The 15,128-nt window shown below is 37.8% G+C and overlaps 1 protein-coding gene and 1 long non-coding RNA gene across 2 annotated transcripts in view; both read left to right on the forward strand.

Annotated features, from left to right (window-relative positions):
- LOC148188101 (uncharacterized) overlaps positions 1 to 15,128 on the forward strand; it is a 148,468-nt gene that overhangs the window by 116,334 nt on the left and 17,006 nt on the right. The window lies entirely within an intron of this gene.
- On the forward strand, positions 761 to 14,851 carry LOC121951067 (desmoglein-2-like protein). The gene is made up of 14 exons (XM_042497254.2): positions 761 to 1,201; positions 2,129 to 2,251; positions 3,840 to 3,995; positions 4,106 to 4,247; positions 4,346 to 4,503; positions 4,718 to 4,852; positions 4,948 to 5,133; positions 5,229 to 5,491; positions 5,614 to 5,756; positions 5,844 to 6,065; positions 6,890 to 7,120; positions 7,399 to 7,526; positions 7,633 to 7,977; positions 8,072 to 14,851. Exons 1-14 carry the CDS (start codon positions 1,148 to 1,150, stop codon positions 9,071 to 9,073), a joined length of 3,288 nt encoding a protein of 1,095 aa, XP_042353188.2. The 5' UTR covers positions 761 to 1,147; the 3' UTR covers positions 9,074 to 14,851.

Raw genomic sequence — 15,128 nt, forward strand, 5'->3', positions numbered from 1 at the left:
CTGTGATAATTTTTTTGTTTTTTTTACTTGATGTCAAAATGAAATGACATTATACCATACTGCAAGTCAAGATGGGAATTTTATCCTATCAAGGGCGTAGGTTTCTTTCGGTCCTGGGTGGCAATACATATAAAACGAGGGGTCCTTTGCCAGAAAATTTTAAGCATCCAACACTTAATTTCCAGTAATTTTTTTTTCCTGTAAATTTTTATGCACCAATTTGTACCTTTTCTGCATCAATTTATAGTGTACATTTTTGATTTGGTAAAATAAATGCCCTCTGTTTTTACTGGGGAGACAAATGCATGTAATAGGGGACTGTTCCTTATTTATCAGACTGGGGAGGTGGCTGGGGTGTTACTTTGTTTTTGTTTTTTAAATATACATATCATCACCATAGTTACAAATATTTTTCCTTGAGCTCCAGGATGGGGAAAATGTATGACCCCCCCTGATAAATAACCATATTTTACAGTTTCTGTCTATGATAAATGACGTGATTTTGGAGCTGTTTTAATAAAACATGGCTTTTTGGGGGGTTCTATAGGCACTTTAAATATATTTGAAAAAACACAAATATTTAAAGTTGAACGTCCCTCGACAAGCCAAATAAAAAACATAACTCCCTCCCCAGTGCTTAAAAAAAATTAAAGTGCCTCCCCTTTTTTGCACAACCCCCTCCCATCTTATAAATAACAAACACTCCCTAAATCTCTTAATATTAAAAACACACCTGCAAATCCTGCAGTGAAGGACGGTGTATACCTCCCTCAAAAAAAAAAAAAAAATCATAATAAAAGCTTGTCTGTCTGGTTTGGACACATTTTTGGTCAGTTCTGGAGTGATTGCCTCTCCCTCCAGGCTGCCTTTTTTCCGGTGTAGTCAGAGACAATAGGTTGCACACAAGAATTACAGTTATGCACACAGTGGACACAGTGGACACAGCCACCTCCTTTCTCCGCCTGTTATCAGCGGTAGTTTGAGAGCAAGCAAAAGGAGAGAGGAACCGCCTATTGCTGTAAAAAGTTCTTCCCACCGCCCGGAAGGGACAAAGTCTGTACGTAACCAACGCAGAGTATACATAGAGTCAAGTGGACGCGATTTTACTTCAACGGGAGGATTACCAAAGTTTGTATTTTTCTACCGGATGGCTCCACCGCTGAGATGCAGCATTTTTATCCTGCTGGCGTTTTTTCTAACGGTAAGTACCAAAGTGATTCATGCTCTTCACAATGTTACATGTTCATTATCATATGTAGAATATCGGATTTCGACAGGTGTGGCTATTTTGTGGTGAGGTGTTTAGATCATCGGGTACAATTGTTGTGTAAAACATGGGGATTGCTGCTAAATTAACGAAGTAACTGCGTCGTTTGTTTTCATGGACCCTCGTACTGTGTTGGAAGGTCATGAAAACTGCGCTGTCTTTATTTCCTCTCCAGCAAAGCAGCTTTCCATCATTGTTTCCCTTTTGTGTCGCGATAAGGTCTTTATCCCATGTCGATTTCCCTTGATAAATACCTCACGTCCAATTAGAGGATGTTTTATGATAGGTAGGATCTAGATTGTAATATGGAAGATGATATTAATCATCTTCCATGTGTTTTTCAAAGTTATGTAGACTTTTCAAAGTTAAAAAGAGGATGGCATTTATTTAACGGTCTTACATTATGCATATTTTCAGATTCCTACCTTTATTTTGCTTGCTTTTACATGCTTTCTCACACTGCCTCTTTTTAATAGAATAGAGTAGAATACATATCTTTACTGACTACTCACATGGAAATTTGTCTTCAGCGTCACGTATACTGATAAAATCTCATAAAAAAAAAAAATCTTGGCCATGTGTTAGAATAAAGCCTGCCTCCTGAAAAAAGCCCAGTCGTTTTGATAAACCAGATTCTATTGAAAAAAAAAGATCGTTCGCGTTTTTAGCATCGTTTGAGCACAAATTTAGTTGTTTTGCTAAAATTCCAAGTGGATTTAATTTCTCATTATGTATAGGAAATTATGTGTAGACCAATTCCGTCTGTGAATGATGAATGAGGAGCAACATTACTACGTCATCTAATGTTTTTAATTATTAGTAATAATAATCATGTTTTCCTCCCTCTTTGTTTACCTGCAGCTTGTTCCCATGGTGACAGAAGGAAAAGGGTCAGTGTTACACAGACAGAAAAGAGAATGGATCACAGCTCCCAGACAACTGCATGAGAACCGAGATTACACCGGCTTGGCGAGTATCGCTAAAGTGTGTACTTTTTAATTTTTTTTCTAGAGAATTTTATTTTAACCAAATATCTTAATTCATAGTCATGCAGATACTGCATGTTGGCACATAAATGTACTATTCCTTACAGTAATTACAATATTGTCTAAGTGCAAATCCCATCTGACTTATTTCATCCTCACGTCACTTTTGCTGCTTAAAATTCTGATTGAGTTTGTATGAAAGTGACTCTCCAGGCGCTGGCACACTTCCCATGTTCATAATGAGTCAGTTAAGAAACACGATGTGACAATGAGCAGCTTTGTCTGAAGTTTAGACACACACTCACCTGCCTGTTGTTCTAAGGCTAGTCTAGTTTCATATGTCAGCTAAATAGTGATTTAGGTTTTAGGATTTTAGTCACGCTGCAATTATTGGATATCATTAAATGAGCTTGGCTTTGTGTTTTTTTCTTTAAAAACAGTGTTGATGGCATATTTCAGTTTTAGAATAACAATGGATGTAAAAGTAGCAGTATCACAGTATAAAAATACTTCATTAGATGTAAAAAGTCCTTGTTCTAGAATTTCATTTAGTATCAAAAGTAAGTGCTCATAATGCAGAGTTGCTACTCTCAGTCTAATAGTATGTTATTATTGTATAATTATTATTGATGTATTAATATGAAAGTGGTACTCAGATGCTGTAGTTGGTCTAAGTGGAGCTAATTTTGACTATTTCACAGTTCAATCCATAACAATTTATCATATTTTGTAATCTAATCATATGTTTTGCACACACGATCTTAATTTGGAAGTAAATGTAGCAAATGAGTAGTCCAGTATTTCCCTCTGAAATGTAGTGAAATGCAAATATATAGTGGTATAAAATTAAAATTCTCAAATAAAGTACAAGTACCTTAAATACTTGAGAAAATGTATTTAGTTACTTTCTTTACTGCCCATTCACATCATCCAGTGGTTGAATGTAACTAAGTACATTTGATCAAGAACTGTACTTGAGTATAATTTTTAGGTACTTCAATTTTCTGCTTCTTTATATTTGATTTATACTACTCCACTACATCTAACAGAGAAATATTGTCATTTTTACTCAATTTAACAACTGTAGTTACTTGTTACTTTACATAGTCAGATTATTATTATTTTCATTACAAAATATAAATCACTTCAAGTATTACATAGTAAACTACTCAGCAGTATATAAAGTAATTCAAATGCACTCCAACTATACCAGCTCCAATGTTAAATTGATGAACACATCAATGCATAAATTATTATAATCCAACAGTATTATGTATATTATTCTGGAATGGGTTACTCTGCATAATGATTACTTTTACCTTTGGTAGCTTAAGTATACTATGATGCAAATACTTTTGTACTTTTACTTTAGTACCTTTTTAATATATATGTTAATATATAATGTAGGACTTTTACCTGTAACAAATTATTTCTACATTGTGGTACTGTAATGTTCACTCTACTAAGTAGAGGATCTGAATACTCATACAATACAGTTAATCACTGTAAATAAGATTTGTTTGCACCTTTTCTTTAAAGATCTTAGATTAATGGAGGTTGATTCATTTTGTCTATTTATTTTTCAGATTCGCTCTGATAAGGAGAACTTCACAAAGATATTGTATTATCTATCGGGGCCTGGTGTTGACCAGCCCCCTAAAGGAATATTTGGTGTCGATGTTAACACTGGCTTTGTGAAAGTCTATTCCATTCTGGACAGAGAAGTGACCCCCTTCTTTCATGTAAGAGCATTTAAACATCCTCTTTTAAAAATCAAGAGCATTTGCAGTCTCACCCTCAAGGTGTACGTATACAGGAGACAGTAACGTAGTTCTGATTTCTCTTTTTGTAGTTAAAAGGTGTGGCAAAATTCACCAACGGGAGCCGTGCTGAAAACGATATTGATCTTAAAATTACTGTTTTGGATGACAATGACTGTCCACCGGTCATTATAGCACAACAAGTCGGATCTGTTTATGAATCAAGTGAAGCAGGTAGTTTAAGACAGCTACAGTATATTTGTGAATGCAAAACATTTTTACCAGCACTCACTGAACTGATATAATATTTCATTCCCTTTGGTGATTCCTAGGTACTGTTGTGATGAAAGTGATAGCTACTGATGCTGATCAAGAAAAAACGCTCAACTCTCAGATTGTCTACAGAATTTTGAGTAACACGGCTGGGATGTTCACGATCAACTCTCAGACTGGAGAAATCCTGGTTCGACAGAACACTCTGGACAGGGAGGTGAGGCACTTTTTTTTTAACCTGAACCACACACCATATCAACATGCTCTGTTTTCTATCATAAACATAATTTCTTGTCAGCTGTTGAATCCTATTCAAGAAGCATTTAGTACATTTTTAGCCATTTTTAACCTAATATTAAGACTGAATCCTGCTTATGTACATCAAGAAGTTTTACATGTCAATGAACTGTATATCTGGTCTGTATTTTTAGAAACAAGATACATATACGTTGACTATACAAGCTTCAGACTTGGGTGGACAACCTGGTGGAAATACAGGAACGGGAGAAGTTGTGATCAAACTTATGGATATAAATGACAATATTCCAACCCTGGAAAAAGAATCGGTAGGTGTGACACAGTTATCAAAACCAACACTTACGTTCTTCTTCTTCCTTTTTTTTAATGATATTGTTCTAAAGCAACTGTTGGTGTGTTGCAGTATGAAGGGAGTGTGCAGGAGAACACTGTCAATGTGGAAGTAATGAGGATTAAAGCCGTTGACATGGATCTGATTCACACTGACAACTGGCTGGCTGTCTATGAATTTGTATCAGGGAATGAGGCAGGCTATTTCACCATCACTACAGATTCCAAGACCAATGAAGGAATTATCATGATCAACAAGGTAAAATATGGTAGATTCATTTTAAAGGACTGAAACTGTAAACGGCTTATGACTTTACAACAAAATTGCATATTGTATTACCTTTGAATCTGCAGGCCTTGGACTATGAGGAACTAAAGATGCTTAACTTGGAGGTGGCTGTTTCCAACAAAGCAGATTACAATGTGATTGGGCCCATACCCCAAAAACCTTACCCTATTAAAATCAATGTGATCAATGAAAAAGAAGGCCCCCGATTCCAACCAACTGTCAAAGTAGTGACTCTCTCTGAGGACCACACCTCTGTCTCCATCAACGAAGTCATCGCCAACTATGCGGCTATTGACAGTGACACGCTAAAGACGGCCACCAACGTACGGTAAGGCCACATTGTGAGAGATGCTACTAAACAGCAGATGAAAGAATATCTATCTTTGCATCTCTAGAATGATGTGTTTAGCTTGCTTTTGTGTCCTCACTTGTGGATTTTTATACTCATAGGTATGCTAAAATCAAAGATGATGACAACTGGTTGTTCATTGATGAGAAGACAGCGGATATCAGGCTGAGAAAACTGCCTGACCGAGAGTCCAAGTTCTTGATCAATGGAACATATTATGCAGAAATTATATGTACCAGCAAAGGTGAGTTACAGTTAAAATTACAGTTGTTTTTTTTTCCAGTGGACTGATATGGGGCACATTATTAATCTCTCTTTGATTGGCTTTCAGAGACACCCTCAAAAACCGCCACAGGGACTATAGCCATTCAGGTGGAGGACTTTAATGATCACTGTCCAAAACTGACTGCTACAACTCCGACCATGTGCCTCGACAATGAAGTGATCTATGTTACGGCCGTAGACGAAGACGAATTCCCAAACTCTGAACCATTTGAGTTCAGTGTAATTGAGGGGGGTAGCAAGACAAAATGGACAGTGGAGCATCTTAATGGTAAGATTGCAGTTACTGTGCAGCTTTGCAAATTTCTGGCAAATCACGGTTCTACTGCTGCTTTGATTAGTTAGTTTGTGATATTTTGTGTCTTTTGTGGATCCAAACTAACCCTTTAAAATGCCAGTCACACCATAACACAACAAAAAAACTGACAGTTTGGAGTACTTTTTTCCCTGTCTTTTAAGAAAGAGATAAAACTCCTTCATTTTTTGTTAAAAACCACTGTATGACTTAAAGGGAAAGCAGTTGAACTAACATACATTTTTAGGATGCTAAAATACATTTTCTAGCTGACCCCACCACAGTGGTAGATTGCTTAGCTTCCATGTGGGACTCCAGCGTGCTTCTTCAAACTGGGTGCTTGCCGACTCTATTGTATGTAATAAACTGTCTTTGGATAATTACCTCATACAACCCCACTTAAAAAAATCAGAACTATGCCTTTAACTCCAAAATGTTAGATTTCCAAAGATCCGCAAGCAGATTGTGATCATATTTCAAGCTCCAAAAACACCTTACCAGGGGTGTTTTGCTCAAAGAATGATTGCAAAAATAATTGGAAAGCACTTTATATTTGACTGCATTCCACTTTAATGCAATAGAAACGTTCAAAATTGCGCATATGTAATTACTGCCATGGGTTACTGAGACACTCAAACCAAATGGAAGCATTGTTAATTTTATCAGCCTCATCTCTGCTTTTCCTGCCATGACAAGTTAATATCTGTTGTAAAAAAAAAAAAAGATCTCTTGGTTTCACCACTTGTGTATAAAGAAAGGAAGTACGTTACTTTCAAAATGTGGGTCTCATCTTTCCTCAGGAACCACGGCCATTCTGCGGGACCATGCCAAATTGTGGCCAGGTACATACAAAGTGTTGGTGGAGGTCAAAGACCAGCAGGGAAAGTCATGTGCTGATGTCCAGATTATGGATGTAACTGTGTGTACTTGTGATGACGCCACTAAAACCTGTACCACCCGCACTACAAAGACTGCGCATTTTGGAGCTTCAGGTGTCCTGCTCATGCTCCTGGGACTGCTGCTTCTGCTCTGTAAGTACTACGCATATCCTTTCTCCACCTGGTTGGTAATTTTATGTGAATCCCAAACTTTCCTCTACGAAGTTGGCTAACCTGACATGTTGCCGCATGCACTGAGAGATTACCACAAAGAAGCTGTTTATGACTCTTGCATGCATTGCACAAGTATTTGCAATGTTTACCCACAAATTGAATCCCTATTTAATGAAAGTAATTCACTGATTGATGGTTGAACTGTTTGACCCTTTTGAGAATTTTTGCTCACATGGTGGGAAACTTGTATTTTTCAGTGCTGCCCCTCCTGCTGCTGTTCTGCCTGTGTGGAGGTGCCGCAGGAATTGGAGATTTCAAGGCCATTCCATTTGATACGAAACAACAGCTCATCTCTTATCACACTGAGGGGCAGGGAGAAGACAAGGTACTCTGATTAGTATACAATATTCAGATAAACGAGTTTTAAAATGAGTTTACCAAATTTGCCTGAAATGCTGCATCTCTGACAGGATATACCATTTTTCTCACAGGAAGTTCCTCTTCTACATGCCCCAGTGGATCTTGGTGGTGGCTCGATGAATGCCAAAAACGTCAATACATTTGACGAAAAGGGGTACCTGGGAGGAATGGCTGAATTAGGAGGTGCAGCAGGTGCAGGAGCAGCCTTGGGTGGCGCCATAAATCAATCCACCTTGACCACCGAAAACATGCACCTGTACAACCAGTATAACCAGTCTGGTGGGCAGGTGGGAATGGACTTCAGAGACGCTGGTGGGATGATGACAGGACAAGAAAATCTTTATTCCAGATACAGGACTGGGGCCTTTGATGGCATGGCTCTCTCTGATCAGTTCCTGTGGGATTATTATTCAACTGTGAGTACATAAAACATCCAAACGTAATGGTTAGAATTTCAAATTTTAAGTTTGTTTTTATAACAAAAAATATTCTGGTTCTATTTATTTGCAGAAATCTAACCATGCCGCACTCCAGTCCCAGCAGAAGGATGGTCTGCTGGTCTATGACTATGAGGGTCAAGAGTCCCTGGCGGGTTCTGTAGGCTGCTGCAGCCTTCTTGAGAATGATAATGACCTTGCCTTCCTCGATGACCTTGGGCCTAAATTCAAAACCCTAGCTGAGATTTGTCAGGGGTCAGCCTTGTTGACTGAGTCTGTAGATGCAGGAGTTTCTATCTCTCCACCCAGACCAGTATCTTTTGACTGGCCCTCCACCTCCACCCACACACACATCAGTACTCACACAGAAACGGTCAGGGACAGGGACCATGTCAATATAAACACCCTCAACACCTCCAATGTAGCATCTGGATCCTCCACCATAGTGCAGGAGGAGAAAATCACTGAGAGTGCTGAGGCTTCAGCCACTGTTCCCAGGGTTCATGTCCAGGACAAAATTGTGATTCCCAGTCAGACGCTGCTCGTACAGCAGCCTGGTATGTACTATGCTGCCACACCCATGTATGTTGTCGATCCAAAGCCCCAAATGGTGCTTGTGGCAGGGGGCACCCAGCAGGCAGTGGGTCAAGTAGGCCATGCTGGGATAAGTCAGGGTGTGGTCCAGGTTGGTGGCCTGCAAGGTTCTCAGGGTGTAGTCCTTGTAGATAGGCAAGTAGGAATGGGAGGAGTGACTGGGCAGCTGGTACAAGGCCTCTCACAAGGAACCCTCTCCAGGTCCAGACAAGTGTTGGTGGTGGAGAATGGGTCCTCAGGTGGAGAGCAAGGTGTGCACTTAGCACAGGGTTTTGGTCAGACAGTACATGGCTTTGCAGAGCAGGGTTTGGATGTCAGAGGTCGAGGTTTGAAGACTCAGACTCAGAGTTTTTCACTGGCTTCAGGCGGTTCTACAGGTTCAAATGAGGACTTTGCTCTGACAGCCACACCCAAATTGCATGGAAGCCAGAAAGTGGTTGTGCAACGCAAGAAGGTCTCTGTCACAGAGAGAAATATTTAATCTGGTACAAGAGCATTAAGCAATCCTTTTGCTCTGCATATGCACAAAATATACACTGAAATATATAGTCTCAGCAAAACCTAATATATATTTCAGTATACTAAAATATATTACAGTATATATGTGTTCATACAGATGGATTGTGATAAATTTGGGTAAAACTGGTAAAAGGTGAGTTAAGTCTGTATGACCAAAAGTGCAATACTGTAAGTCTTCTAGAGATAACACGACTGCTCATAGTAGTTTGCATTGGATTTCCATACTGATGCTGTTTAAGGAAATGACTGGCAGTGTTGATACCAAACACTGCATTCATTTCTCATATTACTTGATGCAATTAGGCTCTGCCAGCAGTAGTTGTTTTCCTGTACTACACAGTGTTTGAGTAAAGCACAGAATAGGGACAAAGAGGCATTACATGAATTCTATTGTTACGCCCCAGCAAATGGAAAACCTTTGCACAAAATTAGGTGTGATTCCCCTGTAACTCTACACCCAAGAATGACCACTGAGGCACTATATGACAACTCCGAAGAAGCACTGTGTTTATTTCAGGTGCAAAACTATCATGACTTCAGGGAGGAGCAGCCAAAGTAAATACCACAGCACTAAACAGTAAATACTCTGACCTTCTCTCAATAAGAGAAACTGGAAAAACAGAGTACAAACAAAAAGGTTATCCACCCCTATAGCTATGATTGCAGCTGCAGTATGTCAGTGTATAGCTCAAAGTTTCACAAGTTTGTTATAATGTATCTAGAAAATTATGTAAAGGCCAAATATCTCAGCAGTGGGTAAATAGTCATGTCATTGGTATGGATTAAAATCGTATTTTTGCTCTTCTAGATAAAATAAGAAAAACACAAAACATGGTGCTCATGGACCCCTCATTTATAGTCACTTGCCAAAAGTCCTGTTGAAATGACTGTAATTATACCGTTAGTAGTTAGTCTTGAGAGGCACTATGATTTTGAGAGTAACTAAAGATGAGGTTAAGTTTCTGTAACTACTTTAACATCGCATGTAGGCCTTGAACATGAGATGATGTGTTTTGAGGACGGTGTTTTCATGGTGTTTTTTGGGTTGTATTTCATAATATTTTAGCTTTAGCCATGTCGTAAGCAGCTCTGCTGACCTTTAGATTGCTGAAGTTATACTGTAACTATTCAGGAGCTGTTAAATGAGTTGCATGAGCTTGGAACATAGATAAATGCTGTTTGTACTGTAGACCTGGTGAAAGCACAGAAGAACTAAAGCCAAAGTGTTTGAGTGATTTAGTGCACCAATATGGGAGCAGACTGCTTTTTTATCAACAGACAACACAGTCAGCAAAAATTTTCAATTTTATTTTTGCACTGTTTTTATTAATTCTACAGAATATATGTGGTTTTCTGAAAAGTACTCTTGCAGTATGCTAAGTGTTAACTCCAAAAGTGCCAAAACTGTTAAAAATGTGTATAGTAGCTGATGTCCCTGTTTTTACGATTGTATATTGCGCCATAATTACCAGATAGGCTTTTAATACGCTGTTTTTATTGTGTGTTTATGTGTTTGTATAGAGGTAGCCTAATTTGGGTTTGTGGTGTATTCGAGAATGAGCTTGCCAAGCACTGAAAACATGTGGTGAACTGATATTTCTGTTCTAGCTTTCTGTTCTGTCTGTTGTCACCTGTAGTTTATAAAATGCAATATGAATATAGCATAGATTGCATCGGAACAGTGCAACACTAAAGCAGCACTATTAGACAGATAAGGATTTCCTCTTTTTTTAAGTTTTGCACCTCCTGTTGTGATAAAATTGAATTTTAAAAAAGCAGTTGTATTGACCCATATTTCCAAATTTCAAATATGTTTTATTTAAAATGTATGAGAATAGCAGAGGAAAAATGTAACTGGATGATACTGCATGTAGTGTGTAGGTTTAAAGACATCTTTACTGGTGCAATGTTTCCGTCATCTAGCTTTCAACAGGAACGGCATCATTCAAATAAACTGTGTATTTGTTTGCACTGCAAATCAGATGTAAACAAATACATCCTTCCTATAAGAAAGTACTGTTTCCAAAAGGGTTTTATATTGTTTTAAAGATCCGGTGTGTAAGATTCAGGGGTATGTATTGGCTGAAATCGAATGTAATATCATAAGTATATTTTCTTAAGTACATGATCTCATGGAAATAAGAATTTTGTTTTTCCTATGTACCTTAGAATGAGTGGTATATATCTGTGTAGGGAGCGGGTTCTTGTTTGTGGAGATCGTCATGTTCACTGCCATGTTTATACAGTAGCCCAGGATAAACAAACCAAACACTGGCTCCAGATAGGTCATTCATGTATTTGTGTTGGCCTTCAAGCAGTGTAAAAAAAAAAGAAAAAAAAACCCCAACACTGATATGTAACGTTAAACTGCGTTATTAATTGTTTTTACCTGTTTAAGTCACTGGGTTTGCTTGTAGTGGAGATGAGGAGACATTTGCCAAATCACATCAGGGAAAAACTCATTTGTAACATAAAACTGATTTATTGCATGTTTTTACCCATTTTAATCACCCGATCTATTTGTTTTTGAGAGAAAGAGACCACTGTGGATAATTCTGCTACCAGTGAAAACCTCCTGAACATTAAACACTGCAGGAATTTTAGACAGGGGAAGTTTCAGGTGGTTACATTGCGCAATCCTCAATGCTTGAGGCCACTTAATCCCCCTAAATCTAAGTCTAATAATGTACTAAATTTGCTAATCATAATGCCATTTCACAATAACGAACTTTTACTGTAAACTCTGTACAGGCAGAATTTGAAGAGTACACTTTAACCTTTTCACATATGCAGAACTGTGGTATTTTGTAAGATCTCTAAACAGACTTTGATATATATTTGTTTTAATGCTAAGTTACTGTCATATACACACACAGAAAGCATCCAAACACACTGAATGTGGAGTGACAGGTTTAAGACATAAAATCCAATCCTGAACATTAAACCTACAGCATATTTTGTTGCTGGTTAAAATGCTTCATTTAGTTAGGCTTTTAGAGGATTTTGCTTCAAGCTTTTCTGAGCAAACAATGGCATCCCTATGTAGAATGGACACAACTGGTTTCTTTGTGACTCACTAAAAGAAGATTCAGTCATGCTTAGTGTAAACAAAGAAGAGAACGTAGAAAATCAGGTTTCCCTCATGGATCAGGATCCAGGTCATTTACAATTTAGGTAAAGTCTGAAAATGACCAGAGAGGTTTTAAATTAGATGTGGCTACACAAAAGCCTCTTTTCATCTTTCTAACCAGAGCTGAGCCTTACCACTTACACATTTTTTATTAATTTATTATTTTTATTTTGTTATTAGTATTCTTTTCCTTCTTTTCTTTCTTTCTTTCTTTCTTTCTTTCTTTCTTTCTTTCTTCTTTGCATTAAAGGATAAAGTCAAGTCATATGCTTCTGAGTATTGGGATGTTACTTAAAAGTAGATGCACATAAGTTTTAAAAAAAAAAGTTCTACTGCTATCTCAAATGTCAAACAACCAGTCATGCGGTAAACAGATGGGGGTATGGTAGGGGTGCTACTACTGAATGCATGTGTGAGTACTGGAGAGTGAAAGACTGAAGAAGTGTCTCAAATGGGCTGTCCAGTTGCACAGTCATTTATCAGAGCATGTCAGAAAACATAGTTTATCTTACTTTCACTAAGGTATGTGTCCTTGTGGGCAAATACAGGTTCTTAAAAACAGCAAGAATGAGTTTTCTGTTGAGTAAGGAAAAGTTAATAATGCACTGAGCAGGAACTGGTTAAAACAAAAAGCTTAAAACAAGATCCAAAAAGGACTTTTTATTGTCCAGACTTCTCATTATATCATCTTTTTCTAATTCAAAATAACCTCTGCCTATTATCTCTACTGTGCAACTGAAATCCAAAAAAGTAAGCTTGATGAACTCTTTGGTATAACCCTGCAGTTTAATTTTTTGCTTGTGTTACTGCAAAATATGCAATAACAGCATCTCATGGCTTTAAACATTTCTCCATGCATCTTATTTTGTTTGTCTCATTAACTGTTCTTTTTCTTCATTGTTGAGGGATATTTGGAGAATTTAGCCAATGTATTATTTTATTGCTTTGGTATTATACTTGAGTCTGACGTAAACAGAAGTTTTAGCCTACTAGGACTGGGTAGCATTTAAAAAGTAATGATACCAGTTTCAAAACCAGAACCCTTGTGATACAGTTACTAGTTTAATACTTAAATGATTCGATACCCATCATGTGAATGGAAGTAATGAGTTGTGTAAAATGCCCTCAGATGCCACAGCTGTGTAGTTTAGCCATACTTTTGAACGATTTGATTGCATCTCAGCATGCAGAACTGTAAACGCTGTCAAATATACAGCACTAGACTTTGGGCTGTAAACAAAGCATAAAAATAGTCATTTAATTCTAGATCTTGGTACGAAAAGGATGGAATGCAGGTATCATTTAACTGAACAAGTTTCGATGCTACTTAGTATGGATTATTTTGGGTGATACCTTAAAAGAAGGCTGTGGCTCAGCATTTAGTGCGGGTCGTCCATTTATCAAAGAAGATCAGCTGTTCGATTTCCATCTTGTCCCGGACATGTCTAAGTAGACTTGGGCAAGATACTGAACCCGAATTGCCCCCCATACAAGTGCAAGCCCATTTACCAAAGCTATCAAGTACTAATAACCAACCATACACCATACAAACTTTAATTTAATTTATTTCAGTTTCAGACAGAGTTATTGGTGGACCCTGCATTCCTATATGACCTGGAATTCGAAAGGCTTATTATTTGAGATGGTCTGACTGACCGCGTGTTGCGGTCCGACCTGTGACTCTCAGCTCTACCTTGCAAAGATCTTTCTCTTTTTTCTCTCATGCTTCTCCAGTGTTCGTCTTCCTTCTGGGATCATCTGTTTAAAAATAGTTTTTTCTTTTTGCTACTTGTTTTTTCAATAAAAGAAACGCATTAATAACAACATTATTGGCATCTACTGCACCTTTACTGACCCAAAGGCCTGTTGTGATTAGCATTTTGCCCTGTGGCTTGAGGCAAAACGTTTCTGTTTCACGACTCTTCCTGGGTTATTTTTTTGCCATCAGTCATATCAAAGCAGATGTTTTTCATCAGCTGTCAAATTGGGAATTCTTGACATGGGTGTGGCCAAAAGACTAACGTATTTCAAACCTAAAACCCCTAGAGAGTAGCTCAACAGCCTGTTTCTGCTCTAACTGCCTGAACTGCAATGTATGCTTGTCAAGACAGCCAAGCATCATATCAACAAGTTTCATCACGTCACTGTCATGGTGTGCTTTACATTCTTAGACTGTCAATGATTAGCGAGTGTTGAAATTCCTTCAGATTACTTTCACTGCTTGTTCTGTAAAAATGTATTTATTTACTGTTGCTGGGCACCTCCCTGGATTCTTGAACATGTGTCAACCTAATGCCTATCTGCAGTAAAATGCTGTAGATCAAGATTTCACAGTGGGTCCTGCACTTTTCCGAAAATTCAGACCAAAAAGACTGTTAAAAGTCAAGTTTTAGGTCTTGTAGTCACATGGTTTGGATTGACTTTTTGGTTTGACTTAATATGTTGCAAAATTTATTTTAAGCGTAGCTTTTTTCCATCGTGAAAGGATTGTTTGAAAAATTTGAAGGTATGTTTGGCCACAAGTTAATATGTTAAAGATAAAAATGGGAAATCTACATTTTTACATTGTCAACAGATACCATTAAAAGACCTGAAATAGGCTACAGTGAAGTTTCAGTGCTGTTTGTCTTTTCTACTCTGTGGAACTCAAATCCCATTCATTCCTATTAAATTTGTGATTCTTTCAAAAACAAAAATGGGCCATTTCTTGGCACAAACTTGGCAACATCATCATGTCTAAATGTGTCATTTTGTATTTCCTGTTGGATTGTTTTGTAGGAAGTGAGAATGACATGAGCAAGCTGTTGCCTAGCAATGCAATGTAATTGAAAAGGTCTTTACCTGACATTGATTTGTTTGTAGACAGGCCGCCCTGTTCTCTTGTATC

Source organism: Plectropomus leopardus, chromosome 12 (assembly GCF_026936395.1).
Source record: "Plectropomus leopardus strain MGB_pleo_1.0 chromosome 12, ASM2693639v1, whole genome shotgun sequence".
Lineage (NCBI taxonomy): Eukaryota > Metazoa > Chordata > Actinopteri > Perciformes > Serranidae > Plectropomus > Plectropomus leopardus.